Here is a 19237-nt window from a genome sequence, read left to right as displayed (position 1 = left end):
GAGTCTGCTTCCTCCTCTCTCTCTCTGCCTGCCTCTCTGCCTACTTGTGATTTCTGTCCGTCAAGTAAATAAATAAAATCTTAAAAAAAAAGAGTAAAATATATAGGAATAAATTTAACCAAGAAGGTGAAAGACTTATACTCTGAAAACTCTAAGTCACTGATCAAGAAACTGAAGATGACATAAATTAATGGAAAGATATATAATGCTCATGGTTGGGAAGAATTAGTATCATTAAAATGTCCATATTACCCAAAGCATTCTAAAGACTCAAGGCAATCTCCAAATATCAATAGTATTTTCACAGATCTTCAACAAATATTCCTAGAATTTATATGCAACCACTTAGTAAGACTACAAATGGCCAAAGCAATCTTGAGAAAGAAGAAAAGAGCTGGAGGTATCACCATCCCAGATTTTATGATATACTAGAAAGCTAGAGTAATGCAACAGTATGATACCAGTACAAAAACATACAGTCAATGAAACAGAATAAATAAATAAACCCACACCTAAATAAACCACAGAAATAAAACCACATCTATCAAATTAATTTATGACAAAGGAAGCAAGAATATACTAGGGAAAAAGTCTTTTCAATAAATAGCGTTGGGAAACTGGACAGCTACACGCAAAATGAAACCAGTCCATTTTCTTACACCATACATGAAAATAAAGTAAAAATGGATTAAAGACATAAATACAAGACCTGAAACCATAATATTTGTAAAAACACAGGCAATAATTTCTTGGACATCACTCTTAGCAACATATTTATGGTAATGTCTCCTCAGACAAGGGAAACCAAAACAAAAATAAACTACTGGGATTATGCCAAAATAAAAAGCAAAGGAAACCATCCACAAAGGAAATGGCAAGCCAGTGAATGGGATAAGATAGCTGCAGATGACATATTTAATAGTGGTTAATATAAAAAAATATATAAAGGACTTATATAACTCAACACCAAAAAACAATCTGATTAAAAAGTAGTCAGAGGTCCTACTCTTTTTTCAGAATACCTATAGTTGGCTAACAGTTGCATTAAAAGGTGCTCAATGTCACTAATCATCAGAGAAAGGTAAATCAAAGTGATAATGAGAAATCATCTCACACCAGTCAGAATGATTAGTATCAAAAAGATAAGAAATAACAAGTATTCATAAGGATGTAGAGAAAGGGAACACTTGTGCACTGTTGGTGGGAATGAAAATTGGTACATCCACTGTGGAATACAGCATGGAGATTTCTCAAATATTGATAACAGAAATATCACATGATCCAGTAGTTCCATTACTGGATATTTACCCAAAGACAAAAAAACACTCATTCAAAAAGATACATGCTTATTGCAGCACTATTTACAATAGTCAAGATACAGAAACAACCCAAGTGTTCATCAACAGAGGAATGGAAGAAGAAGAGTGATACATACACGCAATGAACTACTATTTGACTATAAAGAAGAATAAGATTGAAATAAGTCAGATAAAGACAGATACCACACGATTTCACTTTTATATGGAATCTAAAAAACAAAACCACTAGACAAAAAACAGACTCTTAAATACAGAGAACAAACTGATGGTTGCCAGAAGGGAGGTGAGTCAGGGGATGGGCAAAATAGCTCAAAGGGATTAAGAAGTATAAGTAAATAAATAAGTCAAGGAGATGAAAAGTACAGCATAGGGAATACAGTCTATTATATTGTTATAATATTGTACGGTAGCTACACTCATCCTGGAGAGCCCTGAGTAATGTACAGAACTGTAGAATCACCAAGTTGTGCACTTGAAACTAATCTAACTCTGTATATCAAATGTACTTGAATTTTTTAAAAAAGTGAAACTGGAACTCACAGCATTTTGATGAGGTTAATATAACAATGAAAGCCCAGTATGATATTTGGGAAACTACCCTCAAAAAATGCTTGCATACTCCCTATAAGAGAGGATTAGAAAATGAAGGTCTACATACAATCTTTTTTTTTTTTTTTGAAGATTTTTATTTATTTGACAGACAGAGATCACAAGTAGGCAGAGAGGCCGGCAGGAAGAGGAGGAAGCAGGCTCCCCGCCAAGCAGAGAGCCCGAGTGCAGGGCTTGATCCCAGGACCCCGGGATCATGACCTGAGCCGAAGGCAGAGGCTTTAACCCACTGAGCCACCGAGGCGCCCCTGGAAGATGAAATCTTACAGCCAAAAAACATATTTATGCCTCAGATAAGCATCAGCTATAGCTAGTTAAATCAAGTCATCCTAAATTTAGTATGACAGTATACAGATGGTAAATATTGCCAAATTGCCTTTAGCCATTCACCAGAATTTAGCCATGCTAGAATATACAAACCCATGATCAGCCTGGAATTTGTCCTATATGTGTTGCTACTAGAGTTGGACAAAAATATTTCTCAGACAGTCTTCATAGTCAAACGGAAAAAGACACGTTAATATGGGAAATATGAAACCATAGCCCACTAGGAAAACCAGAGCTTACAGAAAACACAGCAATTCCTCTACTGTCCACATGATGACGTTAGAAGAAATGTGCTCATACTATAACTAAATTTATTTATTTATTTACTTTTACTTTTGTGTTCTTGAAATGAGGACTATTTAGTTGTCTTCTGTAAACAGCAGGTACTTAGAGAAAAGATCTACCTGACCATTTGATGAATCAGCAGTGGCCTTCAGCTACAATTTGCAAAATCATTGACACTGTCCTTAAAATTAATTGTACTAAAATTTAGCAAAGGCAAAGTACAGATGAGAAACACTTTACACTGAGATGTGAGAGGGATGCATTAAGAAAAAAAAAAAGAGAGAGAGAGAGAGAGAGAGAGATTCCTAGTTTGGGACTAAGAAAAAAAAGATGCTTCAAGCATGATCACAGCTTTATTTCTATGTTTACTAAATGAAAGCATCTATAAGAAATTAGCAGCCCATAAACTTTTTCTTCAGTTCTTCACATATTTTTCAATGCCAGGGTAGGCATACTACAGAAGGTGAGTAAGTAACAACACTTAGAAGAAAATGCAGTCCTGGGACTAGGTATTATGTTTCAAGTTTTGTTACATTTTTACTTGACTACTCAGGATATTTTTTTAGAGTAGACTAATTTCCTTCAGGCACTGAGCCATGGTAATTTGTGAGATTAACTTTTCTTTCTCTCTCACTTCTATTTTTTTCCAATAGAAGCTGATGATACACATCCAGAATATTATAAAACCAGCATTTTGTTTATTTTGGTATGCTTTATAACTTTTCCATTTCCATTATGAAACAATTATTGGTTAAGTAAAATGAAGAAATAAGGAGGTGTATTTCAGTTTATAGCTTTTTTCCCTAAAGGCAAAGTTCAAATGTTCATCTGATCCTTTCAATCCAGGGTAAAATAGATTTTTTTTTTTTATCACTAACACACACCTAATTTTAAGTCTCTGAGAAAGGTGTTTTGGAGGCTTTCAATTTTTCCAGTGATCTTCAGCAGAAATTGAACTGCAAGAATCATGTAAATTACTTTACCATGCCTTTTTTTTCATATTTTTTTAAAACAAGGATTTAAATATACAATGGCACTGAGGAAATAATATTGGTTCCCACCATTTGGGAAATTTTTCCTGAGTCCACTAAAATGCAATTTCCTGACTATTGTGTTATGCTAAATAAATCTAGTCCTCTGGGTCTCAAATGTCCAGTTCGTAATTTGGGTGGAACTGAGACTAGGGAAATAAAACAGGCTGGCACCAAGTCAGGAATTAATGGATGATCTTAAATCCCCAGTTCTATGTTCCCTCTTCATGATGGTGGATTTGGGTCCATTAATTGTCTGCTAATACTTTCATCAGACTAGACAACTACATGCTCTAGTGGGTCATTTTTTTTTTTTAAGAATTCAAAGAGCTTATTTAGAGGAAACTAATAAAAGTTGTAACTGAAAATGTTATATTAGAACTCTTTTATCATTATTTTTAAAATATCTCAAATCACATGATTTACTGAATCTTTTACAACTCATTTGTGTTACCATCGCCATCTTTCGAATAGTCTGAAAGTGCCAAATGCTTCATTTTATATAATGTTGGTAAAAAGCTTTCCCACAAAAGACCATTATTATCTCTATTGTAGAGACCACAGCACTAATTTGCTCAAGATTACAGAGTTTGCTCCTGGTGTAACTGGAGCACAGACCCTAACGTTTGGGTATTAAATCCTGGGCTATTTGGCCACTGAGTCTCTCTCTCCCTCTCTTTGCCTATTTATTTTCTGAATTGTACTTAAAACATATATTGCCATTTCTTTCCACAATGTCTTCTTGCTATTGGAAGAAAAACTTTAAATCATCAATCTGTTAAAAAAACAAAATGTGATCTGAATATTCCTAATTTTCACTCACTACCTCAAGTTACATGCTAAAGAGTATCTTTTTGTTGAATGAATTTCTTTGGGAATATGGATTTTTCACAGACTTCATGTTCCTAACAACAATGTTTCCCACCGTGTCTCAAATAAAGAACTCTTCTTCTTCCAGGCTTTCACAGAAAACGCTGTGTGCCACTTTCCATGTAAATCATTGTGTTCAGGTTAAAATTCAGGGAGTGATGTCACTTCAGGAACTCCCTAGGAAACACTGCTGTTAGCTGAGTAAGGCTGTCAAGGTAGTGTCCAAGTTATTTAACGTAAGTGTTTTAATAGCGGAAATCATTTGTGGGAAGAAACTAAAAGAGTTTAGGCTGGCAACTCCTGATAAATATACTAGGAAGTGATATGTACTAATTTTGCCTCAAATGTCAGCTCTGAGCTGCTGTTTGGCAGCCTCTCTGGACATCTATCACTCTTCCCTACTGGTCATACTTTCTTAGACGTTCTATTTTTCATATCTGAAACACACAGGGGCTTTCTAACAGTCAAGCCTGGAAACTCCACTGCTAAGCCTGGCACCTGGTCAGTATGTCCTTCCCAAATGGTTTATAAAAGCACAAATGCTGCAGATTTCCATGTTAGATTTTAACTCTTCATATATATGCTCCAAATTTCTAAGCTACTCAATGCTCCACCTCCCAAGGTAGAAGCACCATGGAAAGTAGATACCTTAGTGCAAAGAACTTTTACTATCCATTCATCTGACTACAAGTAATTGTCTATGTTAAGGGGAAAAAGAGAAACACCAACCTCGCTAGATGTCACTTGCTTAGCATACACAGGAAAGCATGACAAGTTGAGAGAAGCTTTGATTCTCAAAAAAATATATGTATATATGAGTGGCATTGTGCAAAGTGTCTGGAAATCAGATTATGAGAACCTGGTTGAGCAGTAGGAGTTACAAAGAAGAGTTGAAGACAATTTAGTTTTAGGTACCAAGATACCACAAGGAGATAACCAAGAAGAAGTTTCCATTATTGTCCCTGTGTTAAAAAAAAAAAAAAATCCTTAACTGAGAGGAGGAAGGCTGGGGACTAGGCTCAGGTTAGCTGAGGAAGATGGGTTTGTTAGCACTCCTCAGAATTAATCCTGTTCTCAAGGAAGTATTTAGTTGTTACAGGCTCCCTTCCTTTCATCGATAATGCCTTAAAGATAAGATTGAATACAGAAAACTGCAGCCAAGTTAATACTGTGCTCAAGAGTTGGTAATGTTCAGTACACGCTTTGGGGGGAGATATAAATAAATTATAATATTTGCGAAACAAAAACAAACAAAAAAAGGTGGAAATATTTGCAGTGTCTTTACTTCTCCTATATGATTGCTTCATCCGCATAATGAGCCCAAAATCACAAGCAAGAGGGCTCAGGAATAATCTAGAGGATTGAGCTGGCCCTATGGGCCAGGATAAGACCACTGATCACTCAGCAGATGCTACTCAACCAATCTGGGAGGGTGGGCTGGCTAACACACAGGCCTGGGAAGAGGTGGAGGTCACTCTGATTGCAGTCTATTAGGTTCTTTGTTTCTTCATTTGTCACCAAGCAACAGCAAGTGAGGACAAGGCTCCAGAATGCTACCACTGCCATGATCCAAGCTACCTACACACACATCAGTCATAAGAGAAATGTAAATAAGTCACCTTTCAGAAATAAGTGGATCAAAAAAGAGGATAAATATCCCTCTGAAAAATCAAAATGACCCTGACTCCATGGTGCAGCTCCGTCCAGGGGAAACACTGGGCTCTACTTGACGGCCAATAGTCACAATAGGAAGAACCAGAGAACACCACCCACCAGTGGGAAAAGGGGATGAACACACTAAGGTATATCCACATCATGGGTTAGAATGGGTTATTCACCTAAAAAATGAATTAGAACAACGTACAACAATACAGATGAACTGTAGCATCATATTAAGTGAAGAGAGTAAGTTCCATGAAGTATTAAGCCTTTTATTGTAGCACTCAAAAAACTGAAATAACAGTAATAATAATAAATGGAATATATACAGGTGTAATAAAAGACTTTAAAAAGAAAAGAAAATGGGAATCCTGGCTTCAAAGTGATGGTTATATTGTGGGAGTAGGAGCAGGTGGAACAGCACCATGGGTACATGTGGTTAATTGTCTTGGTCCCACCTTTTCTTTTCGGTGGCTTTATGAGTGTATATTATATTATTGAAGATATCTCACTACATGAAAGCAGGCTTTGAGTAAAATAATAGTGAAAATATGTCATGAAACAAATACTATGATTAATGTAATTTTGTGTACCTGAGAAAGGGACAATACACACACACACAGAAATCTGTGTGTCTGTGTGAACATGTGTGTTTTTGAGAGACAAAGACAGAGAAGAATCTCCAAACTATACAAATGCAAACACCACAGAGTAGAGACAAATGGGTCTGTTTTCTATTTTGAAAGTCCTAACCCATCCAAATGCAATGAAGAAGACCGTGTTTTGATACCTAATTTCACTGGGCCATGCAGCTCATTTGCAGTTGATGACCAGAACTCTACCAGATTTTTATTTAAGATGATTTAATAACATCTCCTTTTTTCACAATATGACTACCACATACATCCTTTTAAATAATACTTGTATTTTAGCCAAAAGCAAATTATAATCAGCTTCACTGTAATTATCGTCTCTAACCTACCTCTCCCATACTATTTTACCTGCTGAACAGGGAGCCAGATGTGGGACTTGAACCCAGGACCCCGGGATCATGACCTGAGCGGAAGGCAGATGCTTATCTGACTGAGCCACCCAGGTGCCCCTAAAGTAACAGTTTAAGATTAAGTGTAATTCTGCTCAAACCCCAGATTTTTATTTCACAGTGGATAAGCATTAGATATGCGTATGTTGTCTGCATGGCAGCATGGAACATGGACATGCTGAGTGTTCCGGGTACGGAGGTCGCAATACCCCAGGACTAGGGTCTAACAGGTTGTACGCACTGTTTCCAGGGTCTGCTATAGGGATTCATTGAGAGCTTACAGAGAAAGAAACAAATGCGCCTGTTTTTCACATTCCTCTGTTTTTAACTTTTTGAACAAATAATACATTTATATGGTTAAAAGAAAAAAACTTATGCTAGAGCACTCAATGAGAAGTCTCTTTTCCTTTTCTCCCCCAGAAGATTTTCACCTTCAAAATACCAAATGGTGCAAACTTTCTGATATCCTTCCATGGACATTCTACGCATACATACGCAAACACATGTACACACAAATACGCTCTTTGGAAATGAAAATGTTTTACAACTTGCTTTTGCCATGTAACAGTATGTCTTAATCATATTTTATATCAATATATAAAGTGTTCACAGTATCTTTTTAAGGATGAATAGTTTCCAACGCTTAATATAATAGGTTTTGTATCACGTGTATTTTACTATATTTTCCTATTACAAAAAGACAGGAGGGATAATCTTAGACCATCATTTCTTGATTGAGTACAGACAGGATAAATATTTCAAATTAAAATTTATGGGTTAAATGTTACATATATTTGTAATTTTTGACAGATAATTTTAAATTGCTCTCTACAGAGGTCATACCAATTTTATACTTTTATCAGGAATTTATTAAAGTATCTCTTTCCCAAAACCTTCATTAATACAGTTTTACATTAGAACTTTGGTCCTCTCAAAGTTTAAAGGTAGAAATGCCATCATCCCTAGTGTTATTGTGTACTTTCTTCTTCTAAGTAAGCGTAAACGTGCTTTAGTGTGTTTAACAGTCACTGGTATTTCCCTTGTCAATGGTCACGTCATATCCTTGAACATTTTTATTGGGTATTTTCTTACTCATCTGTAGAACTGATGTATTAGAAAAATTGGTCTTTGTCTAAAAAGTTGCAAATGTTTTTTTTTTTCAGTTTATTGTTTTTCATTCTTGCTTATAGCAGGGTTTTTGTTTTGTTTTGTGTTTTTTTTTTTTTTTTTTTACTGCCATGGAATTTATATTTCATGTAGCTGAAATTACTGATCTATATACCTCCATAGCTTTAGGTAGGGTAACATACAAAATAATCCTTTTTCAGATCAAAGACAATATAAAAATTCTCATGACTGTTTTTAACCCCACTGTTTCTTTTGTTCATACTTATATTTTGGTTCATTTAAGATAAATCTTCAGATCTGAAGTCATGGTGAGTAGGTTATTTTAACATAGTGATACAGAGCCAATTTTCATTTTAATGAACAGAAAATATAGCAAAAATCCATTAACTAAATATCTAATATATCACTCTTGAAACGCAGTAAAGCATTATGTTACAGAGAAAGGTTAAGTTTTTCAAGAATTAGTGCCTGTAGGCTAGCTAATCTTCCCAAGGCTCCATGGAAACCGGTGACAACTGAGTGCTTAAACTGGTCAGTCCTGGTAGAGGGCTGACATGGTGGAGCTGGGCTGGAGCCAGTGAACAGTAGGTCATGCATCTGCAATCTCCAGGCTCAGACCCCTGAACCCTGATGACACAAAGGGAAGAATTCATGAAGAATGAAGTGAAGACACAGGCCTGCAGTTCACGGTTCCTTATTTTTTTAGCCTTGATCATATTGGAGGAGAGAGACGATGCTATTTCCGACCACCCAAACTCGAAAGCCAGTGCCAAGATCAACTCAACTGGGTCTAATTCTGCCCTTGCTGGATTGCAGGGCACTGCCACATAATGTAACAATCAGAGAGAGAATCACAGCTCTGTTGCTGCTGCTGACTCCATGAGCTTCCCCCCCCATAGATGCAATCTGTGGGCTGGGGTATGTGCTGCCAGGTCACTCTCCTGTGTTCACTCAGAGGCTCTGGCTAAGTGAGAGCTCAAGAAAATCTAGCAGGGTAGAATCCCGGTTCTGAAGTTTCTAACCCACCCAACTTTGACAAAGTTATTTAGCTTCTCTGTGCCTCAGTTTCCTCATCTGTACAGTGAGTTAATGATAGCAATCAACCTCGCACCACTGTGTGATGATTTAATAAGAACCACCATTTATGGTGGTTTAAGTGTTGTCTATAACATATTAAGTGCTCCATAAATATTAGTTTTTATTAACATACTTTGGTGTGATCTATACTCTGTCAGCAGTCAGACAGGAAAAATAAGTAAAATACAATGTAAAAAGTGCTGTGATAGAGGAATAACTTATTTGTTATTGGGAAGAAAGTAGGTTTGAGTTTAGCAGATTAGGATTTCTTATTTAAGGGAGAAAGAATCTATTTTTTAATTACAATGTTGTAAATTTCTTTTTAAAAGGATTTAAAAATGATACTTCTGTGGTTTCTAAATTGATGACCAAAAAAGTTATATGTGTTTCCAATATTTACAGTCTCCCTACTTAAGTATCAATTTTAATATGTAGTTTTTCCTTTTGGACAACAGTCAATGAGTTTATTTATTATTTATTTTAAAGTTAATACTTTTGGTAATATGAGTAAAAGAAAGCATTTTTTCAGTTTGGGACAGAAGTTTATTTTCCATGGTTTATCAAAGCAGAGTTGGAACAGCAACCAAAGATACTGTGCCAACAAGTTTCATGAGTTTCATGAGCATAAATAAATATATTTGTTGTCACAAATCTGAAACAACTAAATGCTGTGGTAATGGAACAAAGCTAAAGACTCTTCAGAATAAATTGCAAATAACTATTTGACTTATAAAGAACCATTGAAGGGAAACTTTCCAATATAATGATGCTATTTTCCTGCCTTCCACTTAAGCCAGGAAAGAAAAACTACCTCAAAGAATGTTAAAGAAGGTATAGTCTGAAAGAAGGAGATCATGCAAGGACATCTGGCACCTACTTGTGCTTTCTCCAAGTGGACTGAAATTCAAAATAATATTTTGTCATAAAAAAATGCTGGACAGCCTTCTAATATACAATTTTAGATTATACTGATGTGTGCTACTTTCTTTCCTCATTTACATTAAATGGATATTTGGGTGAATAAATCTTTGAATATAGTAACTGAAGAAAACTTCTCTTTGGATGTGAAGAAATGGTTTACTCTCTCAAAGAACCATTTTTCCCACTGTACAACAGAATGAGGAAAAGATTTTGGAGCCAGACTGGCCCAGCAGAAATAAGACTTGACTTCAGTAGGCCTGAGAGGCTTAAATGAATCTGAGACTGTAAATGAGTGAAGAGGGAAAATAACTGATTCTCCTTTAGACAGAAAGACAGACAGACACACACACAAATGAGTATTCCTTTATGCTTTGGGCTCAGATTCTTCCATAGGAAAACCTACCCAACCAATGATATAAAACAAAAGAAGTCTCAATATAGACACTTTGTAATGTGTTTCAGACATTAACTTAAGAGACGAATGTGACCCCACCGTTTTTTCTCATTTTATTATAAACTATATATGTCCAAACTTAAATTTTCAGCAGAACAAGTCTGTCAGGATAAGATTTTAGCTACGAAGATATCGCAATGAACAAGTGGAAGACAGTTCTTTCTTTTAAATAGAGAGGGAAGGTCCCTGACCTCAAAAGTATTACTTGCAGATGAGCAAAGAGGAGTAATGACACAAAGATCTAAAAATGCCGAACTGCAATTACTATTTATATTCTTTGTCTCTTAATGGTATCCAGAGCAAAATAAGATTATTAAGAAAATAAAAAAAAAATCAGATAAAGGAAAAATTCCCATACTATGGGACAATGGCCTCTTTCCAAATAACAATTTAACTTCTGGCCCCACATTTTACCTTCTTTTTGGATGTTCAGCCCAAGTCAAGGAAATTAAATTATTATCCACCATACTCCCAATTACTCAACATACATTTTTAGGAGCTTGCGACAGATATAGCAGGAACAGTTCCAGGCTTGGGCATATGGCAATAAACACAACAGAGTTTTCGCCCTCAAGATCTTACCCAAGTGTTGGGAATGAGACGGTCAACCAACAGATATCCACCAAAAAAAGAGTAATGCAATTTTTTAAAGTTAATAACCTCACTTTGCCGCTAATGCTGCCACCATTTCCCCAAATGACTCAGATTCAAAACACTGGTTAGCTTTCTTATTTCTGAACAGACCCAGAAACTTAGACTGAAAAAGATTTTAGAAAATTTCATTGCTGTATGAACAGAAATCTAATATGTGTCATAAGAGGAACAGAAAGGGCATCATTCTCATGTAAATCTTCCATTACTACTATATTTTATGTTCACATTGTAAACTACAAAGAAAACTAAAATATCTTACCTTTGACAGTTGATCAAAAGTAATTGTTATGGTTACATTTTTATTTAGGGCAAATACTAACTTTAAATTTATGTCAACATTTTTACACTGACACTGTATAAACCATACATAAACTGACTATAATTCAAAGCTGTCACTGAGTGTAGCAATAGTTTATAGTCTTTCCACATACATTATACAACCGATTAAATAGTTTTATGTAAGGAAATACCACTTGATCTTTTATATAAAAGAACACTATTACTTAAGGAAAATTGATAATAGTTACTTTTAAGACATAGCCAAATAAACATGACTTACACAAAGTAAAGCCTTCATAAAACCTTAAGTTTTCACATTCTAATCACCACTTCATCCAATTCTGCTATTCCCCACCAATCCCAAATATTAAATCACATAATTCTTTCTGGGCAATGGCTAAGTGGATTTGGCGGCCTGGACAGGAAGTAAGGAAGGAGAGGACTGGATTCAGGCTCTGGGTGGTGCCTACATTCCATCAACAGCCCCCTTTCCTCAAGAACACAGACAAGTGTGAAGAAAGAGTTGCACTGTCTCTCTCCAAACTCTGCCTTGGCTCTATATGTTGTTTTGATGAAATGTGATGTGGAAAAGGCTCATTCTATTTTCAACTAAGAAGAAATACATTGTTTGATGATTAATGGAAATGTCACAACCACTTTCATCAGTCAGTGGCTCTGCCTTCTCACCTACAATCAAACACTGTCTTTGCTCCTAAGTCTACCAACCTTGGATCTAGTCTGGATAGTATTTCAGAAGTAAAAAGTGAAGCATAATGACAAAAGGTTGAGCCATATACAATCAACCCCCAAACAAACCAGGAAGGAAAATATAAGAAGTAGCAAAGATAAAGCAGCATAGCCCAGACATTTCCACATTGAAAAACATGAATTGCATATAATTATAGAGATTACTTTAGAGTAGATTAGAAAGGCAGTAAGCCAAATAGAAAATATAAAATGATACATGTTCCCTAGGTTCATGGAATTAAAATTTCTGGTGTGGGAACCATACCATGTACATGTCTCTACCTCCTGTCCAATAAAATAGTTCATATTCCTGTTTGTTTCCTATAATTTAAACTTTAGATTTTTACCTTTTCACACTGTTTTTTTTTTTTCTACAGAGAGGGACAAAACTTTTTATAACCAAGCAACAAAAAATAATCCCTAAGTACTGCCTTTTGGAAAGGAAAGAAGAGAAGACTTAATTATGTACACTAAAAGACGATTTTAGTTATTGAAGGTAAATGGGTCTAAATAAACTTGTGATGATTTCTTCACAGGAAGCAATTATAAAATATATTTGTTACTTTCAGTTTACTTAACTCAGAAAATGTTCCCAGATAAAATCATAACAGGCATATGAAATGAAGTTCAGATTTACTGAATTTCCCATGTAAGTTCAGATTCACATTTTTCCACCTCAGGTAAGCCAGAGTGCCAAAAACAAACTTCTGAAATAATTTTTTTTCTAAACTTTGAGTAGATATGAATGCTTACATAACAAAACAATGAAAACAGGTATAGTATTTGTCTTAAGAAAATTACCTTAATTGGAATAAACTGATTTAAGTAATCATTCTAAAGATAAACATTATATTTCAATACCGGTAATAGTATCAACATTACTCTAAGTATCCATGTTAGGAAAGCTAGACACCTTTAGTAGCTTCTTGAACTTTGTGACAATGATAAAGCTTTGGGTCACACATAATTATAACAAGTGATTTTATTCTGTATGAAGAATGCTTATGGAGTGCACACTTCAAAATTATATTCAATTCACATTCAGTATCATAATCACATTCCAGAAGATTATTAAGTTTTTCATATTTTTATTTGAGTAAGCTATTCTTTTGCAGAATATCTGCTGTGGTAATTTCCCAATTCTCCCTGAGTCAGTTACACTGGCTTTTTAATTTGGCAGGCAGCCAAGAAACAATATTCAATACAACATTTAAAACACTTATTTAATAATATAGAACAGAGTGCCAACTTCCAGTGCATCATTTTACACTGGATGCTGTATTTCACTCAGAATTTTAATCTTTGATATAATTTTGTAAGTGAACTAGAGAATCACATTATTAAGGAAAAATATAAAGGGCTAGATTACTCCCATTCCCACTGCAACAGAGAAACTGAGATAACAAACGCCTTGTAAAATGTTCATTGTCTCTTTCCAGCTCAAACCCATTAAATACACAAACTGATATAAAACCACTCTAACATATATCCCTTCATTCTCACATTAAATTATGATTAAATTCTTCAAATTCTAAATGAAGTTATGACTTTCTTGGATTCAGAGTCATGACCATCTAAGTATAGACACTCACCTTCACACTTCTGAGTGGTTTCACTCTGCTTGTGACCAGCAGGGCATTTGCATTCAAAAGAGCCCACTGTATTGATACAGTTTCCTCCCTGGCATATCCCAGGAATCGCCTGGCATTCATCAACATCTGCAAGAAGAAAGCACTGTGAACAAAGATATCACTAACTTCCAGAATATCTACACCGATTTCTTTAATGTAATGTATAGAAAAAGATCAGTTGTTCTCAAGAGCATGGTGTAAGGGGAATTGGGGACCACTTTGTATACATATATTTTCATTCATATAAATCATGTGTTATAGATCCCATTTCGTTCTTGTTATTTTCTCTTGGAATTTTATTTTTTATTAAGAAAATCCATCCTTAAAAAAAAAAAAAAGAAAATGCATCCCTATTGTTATGTGGACAACCAATTTCTTGCTTTGATTTGCTACGGAACACTTCTGCAGTCAAATGCTCTACCACTGAGCTAAACCCCTCTATAGAACACTTCTGGATGTGTTCACTCTCCTGGTGATAGGTACTCAGTCTACCTTCATCTTCTCCCCACCAACTTCTCCCCACCACAGGGCATGATACAGTGGAAGTCTCTACCATGTCTCTCTCTCTTTTCTTTTTTAAAGATTTTATTTATTTATTTGACAGAGAGAGATCACAAGTAGGCAGAGAGGCAGGCAGAGAGAGAGGGGGAAACAGGCTTCCTGCTGAATAGAGAGCCCAATGCGGGGCTCAATCCCAGGACCCTGAGATCATGACCTGAACTGAAGGCAGAGGCTTAACCCACTGAGCCACCCAGGCGCCCCTCTACCATGTCTCTTTATGTAGTTGAGTAACTATGGACTATGAAAACTCAGACTTTGTATCCCTTTGCTCTAGACCCAGAACAGAATTACTAAATCACAGAATATGTATATGAATGTGTGTATGTATATATACATATATATATATATGTATATATATTCATTTGGTATGAATAAACAGTGCCCAAGAGTCAAAATGCCTTCATCCCACTAGCAATCCATATACCTATAAGTAGTTCACAAACCTATATTATCCACGAGGATTCTTGTGGGTTTTTTCCCCCTGCTAACACATGACATAAATATGCAAGATCCTAATTTTCTTTGGTCTAATAATTGTAAAGGAATATTAATTCTAGTTTTCACTTCTTTGATTACTAACCACCATGTGTGTTAGCGTTTAAATTTCTTCATCTGAAAGTTGTCTGTATCCCTTAAGGAGTGTTATCTTGAATTTGTCATATTCTTTTTTCTTCCAAGTTTTTATTTAAATTCCATTTAGTTCACATACAGTTTAGTTTCAGATGTAGAATTAAGTAATTCAACACTTATGTACATCACCTGGTGCTTATCACAAGTAGACTCCTTAATCCCCCTCCCCCATTTCACCCATCTCCCCACCCACCTCCCCTCCAGTAACCATCAATTTGTTCTCTAGAGTTAAGAGTCTGTTTCTTCATCTGTTTTTTTTTTCTTTTCCTTTATCCATTTTTTTTAGTTCTTAAGTTCCATATATGAGTGATACAGAATTCGACTTTCTCTGAGTGACTTATTTTGCTTAGCATAATATTCTCTAGCTCCATCTACATCATTGCAAATGGCAGTATTTTGTTCTTTTTGATGGCTGAGTAATATTCCATCACACACACACACACACACACACACACACACACACACCACTTCTTCTTTAGCCATTCATCAATCAGTAGACATCTAGGTTCTTTCCACAATTTAGCTATTGGTGATAATGCTGCTATAAACACTGGGGTACATGTATGCTTTGAATTAGTAGTCATACCCTTTTTCTAAATTGAAAACCTTAAACATGGCAATTATCTTCCTCATCCTTTAAGCTATTAGTTTTATCCATTTAGGAACCAAAAATCTTAATATTGACAAATGAAATCCAAGCAACAGTAATAAAGATTTTCAGACAAATAAAAGTTAAGGGTCTACAAGAAATGTTAAAAGAAGTTCTTTAGCAGAAGGGGCACCTGGGTGGCATAATGGGTTAAGCGTCCAACTAGTGATCTCAGCTCAGGTGTTGATCTCAGGTTTGTGACTTCAAGCCCTATGCTGGGCTCCAGCCTACTTTAAAAAAAAAAAAAAGAAAAGAAAAGTTCTTCTTCTTTTAGTAAGATGAAATTATGAGATGAAAATTATGGTCTACACAAAACCCAAAAAGTACGGAAAACAGTAAACATGTTGATAAATTTTAAAGACCTATTTTCAAATAAACTTGAAGATAACTGGTTGTTGAAAAGAGCAACAGCAAAATAATAGTAATGTATTTTGAAGATTATAAAATGCAAAGAAGTAAATAGTATAACCACAATAGCTAAAGGATTAAAGGGGGACGGAAGAATACTGTTGTAAAATTATTACATTATAACATTGTAAGTGAAGTGGCATAATATTATTTGAATATAGACTATAGTAAGTTACATATGTAAATATGATCACTAAATTTTGTGATTTTACATAAAGCTAACATTTTATAATGTTAAAGAGGTGGAGCTAGTGATCCAATTATGGGAGATAAAATGAAATACTAAAATATATTCACTCTAATAGAGGGAGGCAAAGAGGAATAAAGAATAGATGGGACAAAAAGACAAAAAATGGTAAGATACAGATTTAAAAATCAATAATATTGATAATCATAGAAACTAAAAACGGTACTAGTAATTCCATTAAAAAGCCTGAGATTGCCACGATTTCTTATTTATTTATTTTTAAAGATTTTATTTTTTGTTTGATACAGAGAGAGCAGGAAAGCACAGGCAGGGGAAGCAGCAGCAGGAGAGGGAGAAACAGGACCCCTGCTGAGCAGGGAACCTGATGTGGGGCTTGATCCCAGGACCCTGGAATCATGACTGAAGCCGAAGGCAGTCGTTTAACCAACTGAGCCATCCAGGCGCCCCCACAATTGATTTTTTTAAAAGATGCAATTGTATATTGCTTAAAAGATACCCACTTTGACAGAGATAGCTCAAAAAGAAAAAGATGAAAAGATGTATCATGTACTTAAGATGGGATCGGGAGGGAGATAAACTATAAGAGACTCTTAATCTTACAAAATAAACTGAGGGTTGCTGGGGGGTGTGTGTATGTGGAGAGGGTGGTTGGGTTATGGACATTGGGGAGCGTATGTGATATGGTGAGTGCTCTGAAGTGTGTAAGCCTGACGATTCACAAACTGTACCCCTGGGGCAAATACTATATTATATGTTAATAAAAATAATTAATAATAAAAAATGTATCATGTACTTAAATCAACAGAAAGCTGAAGTGGCTAAGTTAATATTATACAAAGTAGTCATCAGAACAAGAACCATTACCAGGGATACAGATGGATATTTCATAATGACAAAGGGGTCGATTCATTAAGAGGACATAATAATGTACAATGTGTATATGCTGATTTTAAAATGTTAAGCACCCAGAACAAAAAGTGACAGAACTGAGAAAAGAAAGAGACAAATCTACAATTATAGTTGGACATTTCCATATTCCTTAGTAACTGACAGACCAATTAGACTGAAAATCAGCAAGGATACATAATACTTAAACTATACTTTTAACCAGCTTATCCTAGTTGACATTTACAGACCACCCCATGCAACTTTAGCAGGATATACGCCATTTTCAAGAGCAAATGGGATATTTTACCAAGACAGACTATATTCTGAGGCCATAAAAAAGGCTCATTAAACATAAAAAAATTAAAAATCATACATAGTGTGTTCTCTAAACACACTTCTAGTTTAACAGAGTTAAACTAGAAGTGAATAATAAACACCTGGAATATCCTCCAACATTTGGAATTTAAACAATATACTCTGAAATAATCCATGGTTCAAAGAAGAAATCACATGAAAAATGAGAACAGAACATATCAAGATCGGTAGGACTCGGCTAGAGTGGTGCTTAGAGATAAATATGTAACATTAAAATGCTTATTTTACAAAAAGAACAAAGTCTAAAATTGGTTATCTAAGTTGTTAGAAAAAGAAATTTTAAGAAGAGCATATTAAACCTAAAGTAGACAGAAGCAAGAAAATAATAATAATAATAATAATAATAAAATAGAACAACTGTCAAACAGAGATGATCAATCACTACAAAACCTGGCTCTCTGGAAACACAAATAAAACTAGATCTGTTAAGACTGATAAAGAAAAAGGAGAGAAGAAATGAATGATGAACAAGAAGGAATAAAAGTGGACACAGCAATACAAATTCCACAGAGATTAGAAGGATCAAAGGAAATAATATGAACAACTTTATGGCACTAAATTCAACGATTTCGATAACTCAAGAACAGATCATCTGAACAGACCTACATCTGTTAAAGTTAATTTAATTCATACTTGAAAATCTTCGCACAAAGAAAACTTTAGGTCTAGGTGGCTTTACCGCTAAATCCTTTCAAATACTTAAGAGAAGTAAGTAGTCAGTAAAATATACAAAATTATTTTAAAAAAAAAGATTTCATTTATTTACTTGACAGAGAGAGAGTGCACAAGTAGGAGGAGTGGCAGGCAGAGGGAGAGGGAGAAGCCAGCCCCCCGCTGAGCAGAGAGCCTGACATGGGGCTTGATCCCACTAGGCTGAGATCATGACCTGAACCTAAGGCAGACACTTAACTGCCTCAGCCACCCAGGCATCCCTGAACAAAAATTCTTGTGGAAAAAGACAACAGGGGACACTAGTCTACCAATTTTATTTGGTTAGCATTACCCTGACCCTAAAGCTAGACAAATATATTACAAGAAAAAAAAAAACCAAAAACACAATAATATATTTTTTGGAATAGACACACAAAAATTTTTTTGCAAGGCAACTTCAGCAATACATAAAAAAATTAATACATCATGACCAAGTGAGGTTAATCCCAGGAATTTAAGGTTGCTTCAACATTCAAACATCAATCAGTATAATGCGTTATATTAACATGTTGACCAAGAAAGAGAAAACACACGACCATATTATAATGTGAAAAAGGCAAGTGACAAAATTCAACACTCAGTCATGATTTTAAAAATCTCAATAAACCAGGAATATAAGGAACTTCCCCGACTTGACAAAAAGCCTGTACAAAAAAACATATATTGGGACACTTGGGTGGCTCAGTCGGTTAAGCGTGTACCTTTGGCTCAGATGGTGATCCCAAGGTCCTGGGATCAAGCCCCACAGTATGTTGCTGTTCAGTGGGAAGTCTG

At 35.2% G+C, this 19237-nt stretch overlaps 1 protein-coding gene across 1 annotated transcript in view; it reads right to left on the bottom strand.

The window, feature by feature from the left end:
- The window catches only part of FBN2 (fibrillin 2), a gene marked incomplete at both ends in the record, with an annotated part of 261800 nt that overhangs the window by 160837 nt on the left and 81726 nt on the right, over window positions 1-19237 (bottom strand). Inside the window, one exon of the mRNA XM_080804778.1 lies at window positions 13995-14120. Within this exon, the coding sequence (XP_080660904.1) occupies window positions 13995-14120 (126 nt within the window). The remainder of the gene's footprint in view (window positions 1-13994; window positions 14121-19237) is intronic.

This window comes from Martes martes (assembly GCF_963455335.1).
Source record: "Martes martes genome assembly, chromosome: 5".
Classification (NCBI taxonomy): Eukaryota; Metazoa; Chordata; class Mammalia; order Carnivora; family Mustelidae; genus Martes; species Martes martes.
This window is presented reverse-complemented; position numbering and strand designations above follow the sequence as displayed.